The sequence below is a fragment of the Aquarana catesbeiana genome, linkage group LG03 (assembly GCF_042186555.1).
Source record: "Aquarana catesbeiana isolate 2022-GZ linkage group LG03, ASM4218655v1, whole genome shotgun sequence".
NCBI classification, from domain to species: domain Eukaryota; kingdom Metazoa; phylum Chordata; class Amphibia; order Anura; family Ranidae; genus Aquarana; species Aquarana catesbeiana.
This window is the reverse complement of record NC_133326.1, coordinates 710,012,054-710,028,324: the sequence shown is the minus strand read 5'-3', so window position 1 is coordinate 710,028,324 and position 16,271 is coordinate 710,012,054. Positions and strand designations below refer to the sequence as shown.

The 16,271-nt window shown below is 44.5% G+C and overlaps 1 protein-coding gene across 1 annotated transcript in view; it reads right to left on the bottom strand.

Annotated features, from left to right (window-relative positions):
* The window catches only part of LOC141134349 (uncharacterized), a 39,414-nt gene that overhangs the window by 8,805 nt on the left and 14,338 nt on the right, over window positions 1–16,271 (bottom strand). The window contains 1 exon segment of the mRNA XM_073623918.1: window positions 1,685–1,931. Coding sequence (XP_073480019.1) covers window positions 1,685–1,931 — 247 coding nt within the window.

Sequence of the window (16,271 nt, the reverse complement as noted above, 5' to 3'; positions counted from 1 at the left end):
AAATATTTGCTTTCCTAACACTAAACCGCCTCTCCGCCAATCAGGTGCTCGGATCTGTTAACCGTCACCTGATTGACGCTGTGATTAGACGTCAGGTGTCCAATCATAGCAGGGGACGGGAAGAGAGGACGGGAGAAGACATTGAGAAGCTGTCCCACCAAGACAGGTAAGTAAGTGCAGACTGTGGGGGGCACACTGGGAGCATTTGATATGGCACAGTGGCTGCGTTTGATGGTGCACAGTAGGAGCAATTGATGGGCACAGTGGCTGCATATGATGGGCACAAGTGGCTGCATTTGATGGATGGGCACAAGTGGCTGCATATGCCTGGCACAAGTGGCTGCATATGATGGGCACACGTGGCTGAATATGATGGGCACAAGTGGCTGCATTTGATGGGCACAAGTGGCTGCATATGATGGGCACAAGTGGCTGCATTTGACGGCCACAAGTGGCTCCATGTGATGGGCACAAGTGGCTGCATATGATGGGCACAGTGGCTGCATTTGATGGGCACAGTGGCTGTATTTGACGGGCACAAGTGGCTGCATTTGATGGGCACAAGTGGCTGTATTTGAGGGCCACAAGTGGCTGCATGTGATGGGCACAGTGGCTGCATATGATGGGCACAGTGGCTGCATATGATGGGTACAAGTGGCTGCATATGATGGGTACAAGTGGCTGCATATGATGGGCACAAGTGGCTGCATTTGAAGGGCACAAGTGGCTGCATTTGAAGGGCACAAGTGGCTGCATTTGACGGGCACAAGTGGCTGTATATGATGGGCACAGTGGCTGAATATGATGGGCACAGTGGCTGCATATGACGGGCACAAGTGGCTGCATTTGACAGGCACAAGTGGCTGCATTTGTCGGGCACAAGTGGCTGCATGTGATGGGCACAGTGACTGCATTTTATGGGCACAGTGGCTACATATGATGGGTATAAGTGGCTGCATATGATGGGCACAGTGGCTGCATATGATGGGTACAAGTGGCTGCATATGATGGGCACAAGTGGCTGCATTTGACAGGCACAAGTGGCTGCATTTGTCAGGCAGAAGTGGCTGCATTTGATGGGACACAGTGGCTGCATTTGATCGGCACAGTGGCTGCATTTTATGGGCACAGTGGCTGCAAATTTTGAGCACCATGGACAAATGGCTGCATTTGATGGGCACAAATGGCTGCATATGATTGGCACAGTGGCTGTATATGATGGGCACAAGTGGCTGCATTTGATGGGCACAAGTGGCTGCATATGATGGCCACACGTGGCTGCATATGATGGCCACACGTGGCTGCATATGATGGGCACAGTGGCTACATATGATGGGCACAGTGGCTGCGTTTGATGGGCACAGTGGCTGCATTTGATGGGCACAAGTGGCTGCATATGATGTGCACAAGTGGCTGCATATGATGGAAACAATGTCTGCATATGATGGGCACAGTGGCTGTATTTGATGGGGCACAGTGGCTGCATTTGATCGGCACAGTGGCTGCATTTTATGGGCACAGTGGCTGCAAATTTTGAGCACCAGCTGCCACTGCTTTGATGGGTGTGCTCGAACTTGTACAATAGGTCTGGGAGCTTCTCCACTCTGCAGAACACAGTGTACAGAGCTTCAATGTAATCCATAGCCACACAGTCTTATTTACCCATCCTAAGGCTATGGATTACTTTAGCTGCCAGGCCTCTAAGACCCTCACTTAATCTCTGTCTTTTCACTGCTTCTGGAATACTCCATTCTTCCACAGCTTGAATGGTCTGATCCATACAACTTTCAAACTCTTCTTCTCCTGCAGGAGTTGGAATCCGCCCTGAGAAGAACTGAAGCTTCCCGTATCCCTGATTGACTGAAGCTATATTATTCTTCTTCACCAAGCTCTCAACTAGCTTGCTCATATCAGTGTAGGAGGCAGTCCAGCTAAGGGTAAATAAGCTTCCACCGATAATGGGCTTATTGACCTGACCTGCGAGCAATTCTCCACCCGATCCCCAACCGGCAAACAATCGTATTACTCGGGCCTCGACCATCAAACTTACAATGTCCTTCTGAAAGCAGGCTGGTATAACCTTTCTCCACTCCAATAAAGCATATGTGCAGTGATCAAACTCAGTAATCATGTTGATGAGGTAGGCCTCACCCAGGCTCTGGTACTGCCTTCCTCACCGGCTGCTGTACTTCCCTTTCGGTGTATTCACTCCCAGGTATTTCCACCACTGTGCATAACTCCAGATGGCTATCTTGATCTTGTCCCCATGTGGCTGGGTCCATCTGCTTTTCATCTCTTGGCTCATCAATCTGCTTGCTGGGGCCAACCAGAATGGGGTATCCTGTACGAGCCCCCAAATGTAGCACCACCGCTGTAGGGGCCACTGGAAGATGACTGGCCTTAAAAGTTGCCCTGACTGTACAAGCCTCCCAACATCTCTAACACCCTGGGTTCTGACATAATTCAAAGAGAGAGTACACTTGCAAAGACACCAGAGAAGTAATAGAAATAATAATACAAATTTTGACACTGCTTTACTTTAAAGACAATTGTGCAGTCATGCAACGCTCTACACAGATAAAATTTATATAATTGTTTCCCCACAAATAGAGCTTTCTTTTGTGGTATTTGATCACCTCTGCATTTTTTATTTTTTGCACTATAAACAAAAAAAATAGACAAAAAAATAGACAATTTAAAAAAAAAACAATATTTTTTACTTTCTGCTATAAAATATATTCAATAAAAATGTTTAAAAATCAAATTTCTTCATAGATTTATGCCAATCTACTACATATTTTTGGCAAACAAATGCCCAATAAGTGTATATTGATTGGTTTACGCGAATGTTATAGCATCTAAAAATGATGGTATATATACTTGAATTTTTTTTATATATACTTGTAATGGCTGTGATCAGCGACTTATAGCAAAACTGTGATAGTATGGTGGGCAATCTGTCACTAACTGACACATTGTGGGAACCAGTGACACCAATACAGTGATCAATGCTAAATATATACACTGTCACTGTACTAATGGCACTGGCTGGGAAGGGGTTAAACATCTGGGGCGATCAAAGGGTTAAATGTGTGCCTAACCAATGTTTGTGTGTGCTGTGAGGGGCTTTTGCTAGGGGATGTGCTGTAATTTATTCCCTTTACAGGTAAACAAAAAATGACATATCCCAGCTGAAAGGACAGAACTTTGTATTGTGTACATAGACAGAGCTCTGTCCGGTCTTCCTCCTCACCAATCAGTGGGTGCCGGTGGTCATTCATTGGCCAGAACCCACTGATCGGCTTGTGCTGTAACCAATCACAGCACAAAATATATATATAGTGTAGCGCTGTGTGTGTAAATGGTAAAGGGTATAAAAACAGTGGGCTAGGCTCGAGCCATCTTTTAATGGCCAGCAAATAGACAGAAAATACTTCAAAATTAAATAAAAGTGACTCAATACAATCAAAAGTGCACTATATGTTATAAAATGACATGTAAATTATAATAATTACAACAAACCAGTGATTAATGGTGAACAAGAACAAATTATATATAGATAAAAGTTCAGCCAAAAGAGTCCATAAATATTAGAAAATGTGTTCCTGATAAAAATCAAAAACCACCACCGAAAGGTCTCTGAGGGTCAACTGGTGAAAACAACGATGGAAAGCTTCTGGTAGATGAAAAGGTAGAGCACCAAAATGAAATGAGACGTCTAAATATAAGACAGGACCATCACCAGAGTATCTGAGGAGGCTTACCGGAAGCAGGGGACTTGAAAAGACATACGTCTTACAAGTCTCAGAAAGCTTAATGAGCCGCCAGGGCTGGCAAGATGGATCATCGGGTGTCCACAACTTCAAATGGGGGGGAAAGGAAAATCCTTGCACAGCTTCAACCGTCCAAATGTTTCAACAGCCTTAGGGCTGATACACAGACCAGAGGTTTTTAAAAACATCCGGTTGGCCTGTTGAAACGTTTGGACGGTTGAAGCTGTGCAAGGATTTTCCTTTCCCCCCCATTTGAAGTTGTGGACACCCGATGATCCATCTTGCCAGCCCTGGCGGCTCATTAAGCTTTCTGAGACTTGTAAGACGTATGTCTTTTCAAGTCCCCTGCTTCCGGTAAGCCTCCTCAGATACTCTGGTGATGGTCCTGTCTTATATTTAGACGTCTCATTTCATTTTGGTGCTCTACCTTTTCATCTACCAGAAGCTTTCCATCGTTGTTTTCACCAGTTGACCCTCAGAGACCTTTCGGTGGTGGTTTTTGATTTTTATCAGGAACACATTTTCTAATATTTATGGACTCTTTTGGCTGAACTTTTATCTATATATAATTTGTTCTTGTTCACCATTAATCACTGGTTTGTTGTAATTATTATAATTTACATGTCATTTTATAACATATAGTGCACTTTTGATTGTATTGAGTCACTTTTATTTAATTTTGAAGTATTTTCTGTCTATTTGCTGGCCATTAAGAGATAGCTCGAACCTAGCCCACTGTTTTTATACCCTTTACCATTTACACACACAGCACTACACTATATATATTTTTTGTTAATTTACTTCTACCTGTGTCTTAGAGGTGTGTTAGCTGCTTATTGTGTAACCATCTTTATAACACCATCGGAGCAGCGCTGTACTTATTCCCTATCGATTCCAATACCAATCACAGCACAGCCAGCGTGCAGGAGGCGCGCACAGACGTCCCCTGCCTGGCAATGCAGAATCACTTATACATGAATGATTCTGCACAGAGCGGCTGTCCTGTAGCAGAATAGCTACATGGGCCAGTTGGCAAGTAGTTAAACAAAAGGCGAGAGTTTCCCCCATAATCCATACCAAACCCTTTAGGTCTCTTATGAATTTTAAAGGGAATCATACAAAAAAAAATTGTAGGGTCCCCAGAAAAATTCTATACCAGACACTAGGTCTGGTGTGCATTTTCAGGAGGAATCAAATACAAAAATCATCAAGACAAAATAAACATTTTTTTGGTCTATGAGACATTCCAAGATGCCAAGACAATAAGGCCAATTTCACATGGGTGTTCCAATGAGGTCCACTGTTTATTTTTCCCATGCTGACTTGTGTTCGTTTACACCTGCCTGCCTCTGAGTCCATCCAGGTCCAGTAAAAAAAAAGATACTTTTTCCTTTAAAACTTTTGTGGACCTAAAAGTGTCAGATTGGAGGTAGCTGGATGTAAATGGACAACAAAGTCCTACATCAGGCCACCCATGGAGCTATCACAGGTCCGCCTGTGCCCACCGGCCACAAACTGAATGAGCACAGATGTCAAAACACTGACATGCATCCCGTTCACCCCCAATTCAGCAGAGGATCTGTCCACAGAACCCCTGCTGAACATAGGGGACTCCTCTCCGTGTGAAAGAAGCCGAACAAAACTCAATATAATATTTTACTTCTTGTGAAGAAAGGAAATATCTGCCTTGCATTTAAGGAGGGAATAGAGACTGACTTGCTTGAGCTTGCCTGATCTTAGTAAATAGGGTGAAGGTGTGTTCACTATAATCATGTAATCTTGTTGAACAAAAGCACCTTTCTTTTTTCATTTCCTTCCTCATGATTTGGTACAAAGAGAAAACAGCTTCAAAGTGTTGACTAAGCTTGGTCAACATACACTGGGCAAAAGTCTCCAAAAGTAAACCCACACCTATATCTACTAATAATGTTGGTCTGGATTGAAGGATTTAGTGGTTGATTGTGTATGATGAATCATCTTTTCAGTACTCGGGTTGTGTTGTCTGTAGATATCACCAAGGAGACTCTTATTTTGTGCCAGAAGACCAACACAATGCGTACAATAGGTCCAAATGTATATACACTCACCGGTCACTTTATTAGGTACACCTGTTCAATTGCTTGGTAACGCAACTTATCACATGGCAGCAACTCAATGCATTTAGGCATCTAGACGTGGTGAAGATGAATTGCTTCACGAGCATCAGAATGGGGAAGAAAGGGGATTTAAGTTACTTTGAACGTGGCATGGTTGTTGGTGGCAGATGGGCTGGTCTGAGTATTTCTGGGATTTTCACGCACAACCATCTCTCGGGTTTACAGAGAATGCTGGGAAAAAGAGAAAATATCCAGTGAGCGGCAGTTGTGTGGAGGAAAATGCCTTGTTGATGTCAGAGGAGAATGGACAGATGATAGAAAGGCAACAGTAACTCAAAGAACCACTTGTTACCCACCCAAGGTATGCATAATACCATCTCTGAACACACAACACATCAAACCTTGAAGAAGATGGGCTACAACAGCAGAAGACCACACCGGGTGCCACTCCTGTCAGCTAAGAACAGGAAACTGAGGCTACAACTGGCACAGACTCACCAAAATTGGACAATAGAAGATTGGAAAAACTTTGCCTGGTCTGATGAGTCTGGATTACAGCTGCGACATTCAGATGGTGGGGTCAGAATTTGATGTAAACAACATGGAAGCATGGATCCATCCTGCCTTGTATCACTGGTTCAGGGGGTGTAATAGTGTGGGGGATATTTTCTTGGCACATTTTGAGCCCCTTAATACCAACTGAGCATGGTTTACATGCCACAGCCTACCTGAGTATTGTTGCTGACCATGTCCATTCCTTTATGACTACAGTGTCCCCATCTTCTGATGGCTCCTTCCAGCAGGATAATGCACCATGTCACAAAGCTCCAATCATCTCACCACTGGACAATGAGGTCCCTGTACTCCAATGTCCTCCACACTCACCACATCTCATCCAATAGAGCACCATAGGAATGTGGTGGAAACAGGAGATTGGCATAATTGATGTGCAGCCCAAAAATCTGCAGCAACTGCGTGATGTTATCATGTCACTATGGAGCAAAATCTCTGAGGAACGTTTCCAAGAACCTTGTTGTATCTATGCCACCAAGAATGAAGGCAAAAGGGGGTCCAACTCGGTACTAGCAAGGTGGTCCAAATAAAGTGACCAGTGAGTGTATGTTTACTATTTGATTTAGTCTGTAATGTTAATACTGCATTCAAGATTCAAGTTATGAAAGACAAATTACTGCAGTTCAGTCATCATTAGTATATAAACAAATGTATTTTATATTAAAAATACAAGCAGTGTAAGTATCAGAACCTCACCTTGTATCAGCTTCTTGCAGTCCCTGTGCAGCAGTGTTCAGACTGGGAGAGGAACAGAACAAGGAGCCAATTGGTTTTGCTGCAGTAAAAGGAGCATTCTGATAGGAGGAGAGAGCAGAGTCATGGAGAGATGAGCCTATGGGGTTGATTTACTAATGGCAATATATTGTGCACTGCAAGTGCACTTGCTCCAGAGCTTAGTAAAGCCTCACTTTGCAAAGAATACCCAATCACATGCAAGGAAAATAAAAAAACAGCATTTTTGCTTGTACGTGATTGGATGATAGAAATCAGCAGAGCTTCCCATCATTTCAGAGCTTCCAGAGCAAATGTACTTGCAGTGCCCAATATATTTGCCTTTAAAAAAAAAAACAACCTCCCTGAGTCTTGCTGCTTCTCCTTTCACTGTCCAGTCACAGACTGGGGGAGGGGCAAGAAATGTAAGTGTTTTTAACCACTTCAGCCTCGGAAAGGATTTACCCACTTCCTGACCAGGTAATTTTTTGCAATACGGCACTGCGTCACTTTAACTGACAATTGCTCGGTCGTGCAACGCTGTACCCAAACAAAATTGTCATTTTTTTTCCCCACAAATAGAGCTTTCTTTTGGTGGTATTTGATCACCTCTATGTTTTTTATTTTTTACGCTATAAACAAAAAAAGAGCGACAATTTTGAAAAAAAAAATATATATATATATTTTTTCCTTTTTGCTATAATAAATATACAAAACCAAAAAACACATTTCTTCATCAATTTAGGCCAAAATGTATTCTTCTACATATTTTTGATAATAAAAACCGCAATAAGCGTATATTGATTGGTTTGCGCAAAAGTTATGGCGTCTACAAACTACTGGATAGATTTATGTCATTTTTTTTTTTCTACTAGTAATGGCGACGATCTGCGATTTTTATCAGGGCTGAGACATTGCGGCGGACAGATTGGACAATTTTGACGTTATTTTGATACCACTGACATTTATACAGCGATCAGAGCTAAAAGTAGCCACTGATTACTGTATAAAGGTCACTGGCAGGGAAGGGGTTAACACTAGGGGGCGACCAAGGGGTTAAATGTTCCCTGGGAGGTGTTTCTAACTGTGGGGGGGGATGGGACTGACTGGGAATAGAGAGAGATCGCTGTTCCTGATCACTAGGAACAGCAGATCTCTCTCTACTTCCCTGACAGAACGGGGGATCTGTCTGTTTACATTGACAGATCCCCGTTCTGGCTCTCTGAGGAGCGATCGCGGGTCACCAGCGGACATCGCGGCCGCCGGCCACGCGCATCAGCTTTAGCGTCATGCCGCGGGCACCCTTCAGCTCCCTAAAGCATCCGACGTACACCTACGGCGATCCATGCAGCTGTGCCAACCAGCCATTATACGGCGGCTGGTTGGCAAGCAGTTAAACTGCAGCAGAAAAATATCAGGTCTCCTTTCCTGCCAAACAGGGCTGTGCCTTGTGGTGGAGCTGTGTAATTCTCAGGACTGGATAGATAGATATACAAATGCTTTGGTGGGTAAAACAGATTTCAAATGTGTATTTTATCTGTGTATTTGGCGTCTTTCCTGGAGTTCAGGTTTAATGGTTCATACAATGTGTGACCTTCTCTACCATGAAATGACAAATATCCTTAAGACCACCATTGCCTCCAACATGTTTCGTCTGACATTGTCAGTCTGTGTGATTCAGTTCTGTGTAACATTTTCTGAGTATTTTGTCTTTTTGGGAGGCAACATAAGCAGTAGAGATGTTTGCATCATCAGTTTGATGTCCTGGATATGTTGTATTTTATATGTCTGTGTTGGTATCCATGCATGGTGTGAATGTAAATGTCATCATTTTTTGGGGGGGTGGGGCAGAATGTCTTGTTGTGGTGTCAAAGGGTGCAATAGAATAGCCTGTCCAGATGAAGAACACAGACCACCCTATATATCTATTGTGACAGTGCGAGGCCCCGTCACTGCAAAAATGGTTGGAGAAAGGACACTGGATTCTCAAAGTTACGGTTTGAGAGGCTCCAGTGTGTATATTGTGAGTGGAGAAAGCTGTGTTCTGAGCTTTCTCCAGGTTTTGTAATCTCAGATCGGGCCTGGAGTTTGAAGGTTCCAAATTGTCTTGGGTGGGAAGGAACCTTCCATCCTGTGTCTGGATTTTTCGAGACACCCGCAGCCTGTGTGAGTGCACAAGTGTGCAGGGTAATTATGAGCCAGGTCTGAGAATAGCTCAGGGGTCCAGCCAGGAGGGAGGTGTGCGCCCGTCTGAAGACAGGTGGTGGTTCCTGTCTGGAGGCAGAGGTGATCTACTCGATAGACAGCACTCCATGTGGGAGAGATTCCAGGACCGTTGGACTAAGAGAGTTGGGACAGCTGAGAGAGTCTGGGAGACTTATGCCGCGTACACACGAGCTGAATGTCCGACAGAAAAAGTCCAACGGAAGCTTTTCATCGTCTATTCCGATCGTGTGTAGGCCTCATCAGACTTTTTTTTTTCGAAAATTCTGATGGACCTAGAAATGGAACATGTCCTAAATATTTCCGACGGAACCATTTCCTATCGGTAAAACCAATCGTCTTTATGCTGTTCCAACGGACCAAAAACGATGCATGCTCTGAAGCAAGTACGAGACGGAAGCTATTGGCTACTGGCTATCGAACTTCCTTTTTCTAGTCCCGTAGTAAGTGTTGTACGTCACCGCGTTCTGGACGGTCGGACTTTGGTTTGGTCGTGTGTAGGCAAGATCGCTTGAATGGAATTCCGTCGGAGTTCCGTCGGAGAAACCTTCGGAGTTTATTCCAACGGCAAAACCGGTCGTGTGTACGCGGCATAGGAGGGCTGAGGCAACTAGGAGAGAGTCCAGGGGACTGAAGGAATCTGCGAGTCTCAGTGGAGTCAGAAAGCCTGGCGTGTCAGGAGAACCCCTACCTAGAGACAAGGAGCGGATGCCTTGAAGCAAGGTACTGCAACCGAGGCTTAGTGAGCCTTAAGAGCCAGATGGCTTGATATTTTTCACTCTTTGTACTTGTTGGAGAAGAATACCAGATGGGCAATCTTTTTGTGTTGAACTTTTTCTTTTGCTGTTCATTTAGCCATTTCCTGCCCGGTCTATTGTTAAATGACGGTAAGACGGGCATTCGTCATTCCAATAGGACATCATATGATGTCCTCTCAGGACTGGGCCACACTGCGGCGTGATCTATCACCGGCTGTGTACTGAGCAGTGTACCGGACCTCTGCCGGTACTTTGTGACCTCTGTGACCAATCACAGCAGATCACATGACAATTGTAGACAATTGATGGCTTCCTTTCATGCCATCCATTGTGTACAATTGCGTTGCTAGCTGTGATTGGTCACAGTGCTCACATGGTACAGGCAGGGCCAATCACAGCACGTCGTTACCATGTGATTAGCTGTGGCCAATCACAGCTAATCACAAGAAAACATGCTGAATGAATCAGTTTATTTCAGTAAAAAGGGTTGCTTATACCAATGAAATTCACTGGTATAAACAATCATTATGTGTAAAAAAAAAAAAAAAAAAGAAGGATTTGTGATCACTTCCCCAGAGTAGTACAGTGATATTATGGTAAAACTGTATTGCTCTGGTCACAGTGTGTAAAAAAAAAAATTAATTTGGAAAAAACTTTTTTTTTTACTGTCACCAGTGTCTGATCACCGCCACACCAGGGATAGAGTATGATGATACTGTACTGCACTTGTGACATTATGTAAAAAAAAAAAATTAATTTCTTCATTTTCCAAAAAATTACAACTTCAAAAAAACTTGTCATGCCCCTTACTAAATACCTCGGACTGTCTACTTTCCAAAAAGGGGTCACTTGGAGGTATTTGTACTGTCCTGGCATTTTTGGGCCTCAGGAAATGAGATTGGCTGTCAGTGCATCAGGATCGATCGATTTTCAGATATATCCCATAGATTGTGGACTCTATAACTTTCCTACAGACTAAATAATCTTCACTGATTTGGGTTATTTTCACCCAAAAAATTAAGCAAAATACATTTTAGCCTACATTTATGAAGAAAGATTATTTGGAAATTTTTATAACAGAAACAAAGAAAAATTTGGTATTTATTTGCTTACTTAGCAAAAAATTAAAAACCCAATGATGATTAAATACCACCAAAAGAAAGCTCTATTGGTGTGAAACAAATTAAAAATGTCATATGAGTACAGTGTAGCATGACCGCGCAATTGTCATTCAAAGTGTGACAGCGCTGAAAGCTGAAACTTGACCTGGGCAGGAAGGTGGTGAAAGTGCCCGGTATTGAAGGGGTTAATAACAGTGGGCTGCCCTTTAAGCGGAGTTCCGCCTGGGTAAATTTCTTTTTAAAGTCAGCAGCTACAAATACTGCAGCTGCTGACTTTTAATATATGGGCACTTACCTGTCCAGGGATCCCACAATGTGGGCACCTAAAGCCGGCCCATGCCCTGGCTCCGGGTGCAGGCGTTGGCATCCTTACTAAGGGAAACAGGAAGTGGAGCCTTACGGCTTCACAGCCTGTTTCCTACTGCACATGCGCTGCGCTTTCTGAATGGTCCCTGCTGTCTTCTGGGACCTGTGTGTCTCCCAGAAGGCAGCGGGGGGCAGGGGAGGAGGAGGCGCCAGACATTGCGTAGTTCGCCGCACCAGATTGCTGTGATCTTTCCACGGAAGTGGGAGCAGATACCTGGATTTGACAGATATTCGCTCCCCCCTCCCCCCTAAAAGGTGCCAAATGTGACACGGGGGGGGGGGGGGGGGAGGAATCCGATCCACGGAAGTTCCATTTCTGGGTGGAACTCTGCTTTAACTATATTTCTGGTCTTCTGTGAACTCACTTTACAAAAGCCTCTACCAGGAGAGCTATACATCCCCCATATCACACTATATACACAAAATGATAACATAATTCCATAATACACAAGTCTAATGTACGGAATGCTGCTAAATCCATGAGAATAAACATTGTGGCAGCTAGAAGAAGAAATCGTTGTGTAATATGGAGATCCTGGGTGCAGCTATACAATCCTTCCATGGCGCTGTGCCAACCACTGGGAGGAGGGGGAAGGTAAAATGATCGAGCCGTGCGATTTATTATTATTTCATGTAAGAAATGTCCACACATGGAAAAAGAAAATCATACAGGTGTAGCTGAGAAGGTTTGAATCCTGACATAGTATAATAACGTGTGTCCAGCAGAGTGGTGTTACTAATGGAAAACATAAGGATAATGTTCTAAATATACAGTGCCTTGAAAAAGTATTCATACTCCTTGAAATTTTCCACATGTTGTCATGTTACAACCAAAAACGTAAATGTATTTTATTGGGATTTTATGTGATAGACCAACACAAAGTGGCACATAATTGTGAAGTGGAGGGAAAATGATAAATGGTTTTTAACATTTTTTACACGTAAATCTTTTAAAAGTGTGGGGTACATTTGTATGGCGCCCCCCAGAGTCAATACTTTGTAGAACCACCTTTCTCTACAATTACAGCTGCAAGTCTTTTTGGGGATGTCTCTACCAGCTTTGCACATCTATAGAGTGATGTTTTTGCCCATTCTTCTTTGCAAAATATCTCAAGTTCTGTCAGATTGGATGGAGAGCGTCTGTGAACAGCAATTTATAAGTCTTGCCACAGATTCTCAATTGGATTTAGGTCTGGTCTATGACTGGGCCATTCTAACACATGAATATGCTTCTAACACATGAATATGCTTTGATCTAAACCATTCCATTGTAACTCTGGCTGTATGTTTAGGGTCGTTTTTCTGCTGGAAGGTGAACCTCCCCCCAGTCTCAAGTCTTTTGCAAACTCTAACAAGTTTTCTTCTAAGATTTCCCTGTATTTGGCTCCATCCATCTTCCCATCAACTCTGACCAGCTTCCCTGTCCCTGCTGAAGAAAAGCATCCCCACAACATGATGCTGCCACCACCATGTTTCACGGTGGGGATGGTGTGTTCAGGGTGATGTGCAGTGTTAGTTTTCCACCACACATAGTCTTTTGCTTTTAAGCCAAAAACTTCAATTTTGGTCCCATCTGACCAGAGCACCTTCTTCCACATGTTTGCTGTGTCCCCCACATGCGCCTGAAAACTGCCTCCCATTCATTGCAGTGTGTCTTTTCACACTGGAGCTTTAGTGCTAATGGCCGGGCGCTGCCAGTGTGAAATGGGTCTAACAGTTTACATTAAAACAAGGGGTTTAGCTTGCACACATTTGCAAATATAAGCTGCACAGGCCACGTCATGGCACCCCAGTATTATCTGTAGTCCTAACGATCATAGGTGTGCGCAGCCTATTGCATTAGGGTGTGCACCCTAAAACGCAAACACACATGTGTGTATGTGTGTGTATATATATATATATATATATATATATATATATATATATATATATATATATATATTGTATACACGAAACACTCACATATATGTACATAAAACCACCCATTTATGTGCCTGCCTGCCTGACCCAAGTGCCTTCTCTGACATTCTTGTTCATAAAAAAAATCCATCCTTGCAGTAGGGCCCCCTATACTGCATTGGCTAAATGCTCACTTAAGCCTCGTACACACAATCGGATTTGAAGAAATGTGTGATGACAGGCTGTTGGCGGAAAATCTGACCGTTTGCACGCTCCATCGGACAATTGTTGGCCAACTTTCCGCGGACAAATGTTGGATGGCAGGTTTATAAATTTTCCACGGAAAAAAGTCTGTTGTCGGATTTTCTGAGCATGTGTACACAAGTCAGTCGGACAAAAGTCCAAAGTACAAACACGCATGCGCAGAAGCAAGGATGGCCGGAGGCTCTAATAGGCTTTAAAATAGGGTGAGCTTGGGGCGCCCTGATCCCACCCAATTGTGTGATTATAGCAAATTAATTTTCGCTATTTTCACACTAAACTTCCTCCCCGCCAATCAGGAGGCAGGACACTTAGGAAGAGGAGCGAGGAGAGACTCTCACTGTACCGGAGGTCGCTGCCGCTCTCAGAGAATTTGCTGCAGACAGTGCTGCGGTAAGTACCCTCGGCTCTGTTAGAGCCACGCGGGGGGGTGCCAGAGCCTTGATCCACGCGGGGGGGTATGGTGTGGGTGCCAGAGGCGCAATCCATGCACGGGGTTGGGGGGATGCTGCCAGAGCCGCAAACCCAGCGAGTAGGGGGGTCAGTGGGCACAGTGGCTGCATTTGATGCGTAAGTGGCTGCATATGATGGGAACAAGTGGCTGCATTTGATGGGCAAGTGGCTGCATATGATGGGCAAGTGGCTGCATATGATGGGCACAGGTGGCTGCATTTGATGGGCACAGGTGGCTGCATTTTATGGGCACAGGTGGCTGCATTTGATGGGCACAGGTGGCTGCATATGATGGGCACAGGTGGCTGCATTTGATGGGCAAGTGGCTGCATTTGAGGCGGATCGTGGGGACGGAGCGGAGAAGATGCCTGGAGGAAGATGCGGGACGAAAAGAGCGGAGGAAGAAGAAGATGGAGAAGAAGAAGATGAAGAAGAACACCAAAGGAAGACCAGAAGAAAGAAGATGAATGAAGATGAAATTAATAAAGGACTTGTCAAAAACCGTCTCTTGTGTTTTTTAACCTTTTTGACACTTTTTAAGTGAAATGGTAGGGGTACATTCGTACCCCATTACCAATTCACACGGGGAGGGCAGGATCTGGGGTTCCCCTTAAAGGGGGCTTCCAGATTCTGATAAGCCCCCTGCCCGCAGACCCCCACAACCACCGGCCAAGGGTTGTGGGGTGAGGCCCTTCTCCCCATCAACATGGGGACAAGATGCTTTGGGAGGGTGCTTTGAGGTAGCCCCCCAATGTTGACGGCATGTGGCCTGGTAGGTTCAGGAGGGGGGGGGCGCTCTCTCATCCCCCCTCTTTTCATGCGGCCTGCCAGGTTGCGTGCTCGGGTAAGGGTCTGGTATGGATTTTGAGGGGGACCCCATGTCATTTTTTTAAAAATGTTGGCGTGGGGTTCCCCTTAATATCCATACCAGACCTGAAGGGCCTGGTATGGAATTTAGGGGGACCCCCACGCCATTTTTTTAAAATTTTGGTGTGGGGTTCCCCTTAATATCGATACCAGGCCCTTCGTGACCCCCACGCATTTTTTTATTTTATTTTGGTTCAGCGTTCCTCTGTGGGGAAATCCCATGATGTTTTTATCAATGAACCTTTATGTGTATTGTCGGACTGACAATTCATTAATAGCCACGAGTAGTTTTAAATGACTTTTTTTCCTTTGAAATGTCATTTTGCTGTCAGACTGTTCTAAACACGGGAAACATGCGCCCCTTTACAGGTATACTATAGACACCCCCCAGGTACGAAATTTAAAGGAATATTACTCTTTCATTGTTTCACTTTAAGCATTATTAAAATCACTGCTCCTGAAAAAACGTCCTGTTTTAAAACTTCTTTTTGCATTGATTCACGTCCCCTGGAGCAGGACCCAGGTCCCCAAACACTTTTTTATGACAATACCATGCATATAAGCCTTTAAAATGAGCACTTTTGATTTCTCCCATAGACTTTTAAAGGGTGTTCCGCAGCTTTCAAATTTGCCGCGAACACCCCAAATTGTTCGATGTTCGGCGAACTGGCGAACAGCCAATGTTCGAGTCGAACTCATGTTTGACCCGAACATAAAGCCCATCCCTAGTGGCTGCATTTGATGGGCAGAGGTGGCTGCATTTGATGGGCAGAGGTGGCTGCATTTGATGGTCACAAGTGGCTGCGTTTGATGGTCACAAGTAGCTGCGTTTGATGGGCAGAAGTGGCTGCATTTGATGGGCACAGGTGGCTGCATTTGATGGGCACAGGTGGCTGCATATGATGGGCACAGGTGGTTGCATTTGGTGGGCACAAGTGGCTGCATATGATGGGAAAAAGTGGCTGCATTTGATAGGCACAGGTGACTGCATTTGATAGGCACAAGTGGCTGCATATGATGGGCACAAGTGGCTGCATTTGATGGGCACAAGTGGCTGCGTTTGATGGGCACAAGTGGCTGCGTTTGATGGGCACAAGTGACTGCGTTTGATGGGCTCAGTGGCTGCATATGATGGGCACAAGTGGCTGCATATGATGGGCTCAGTGGCTG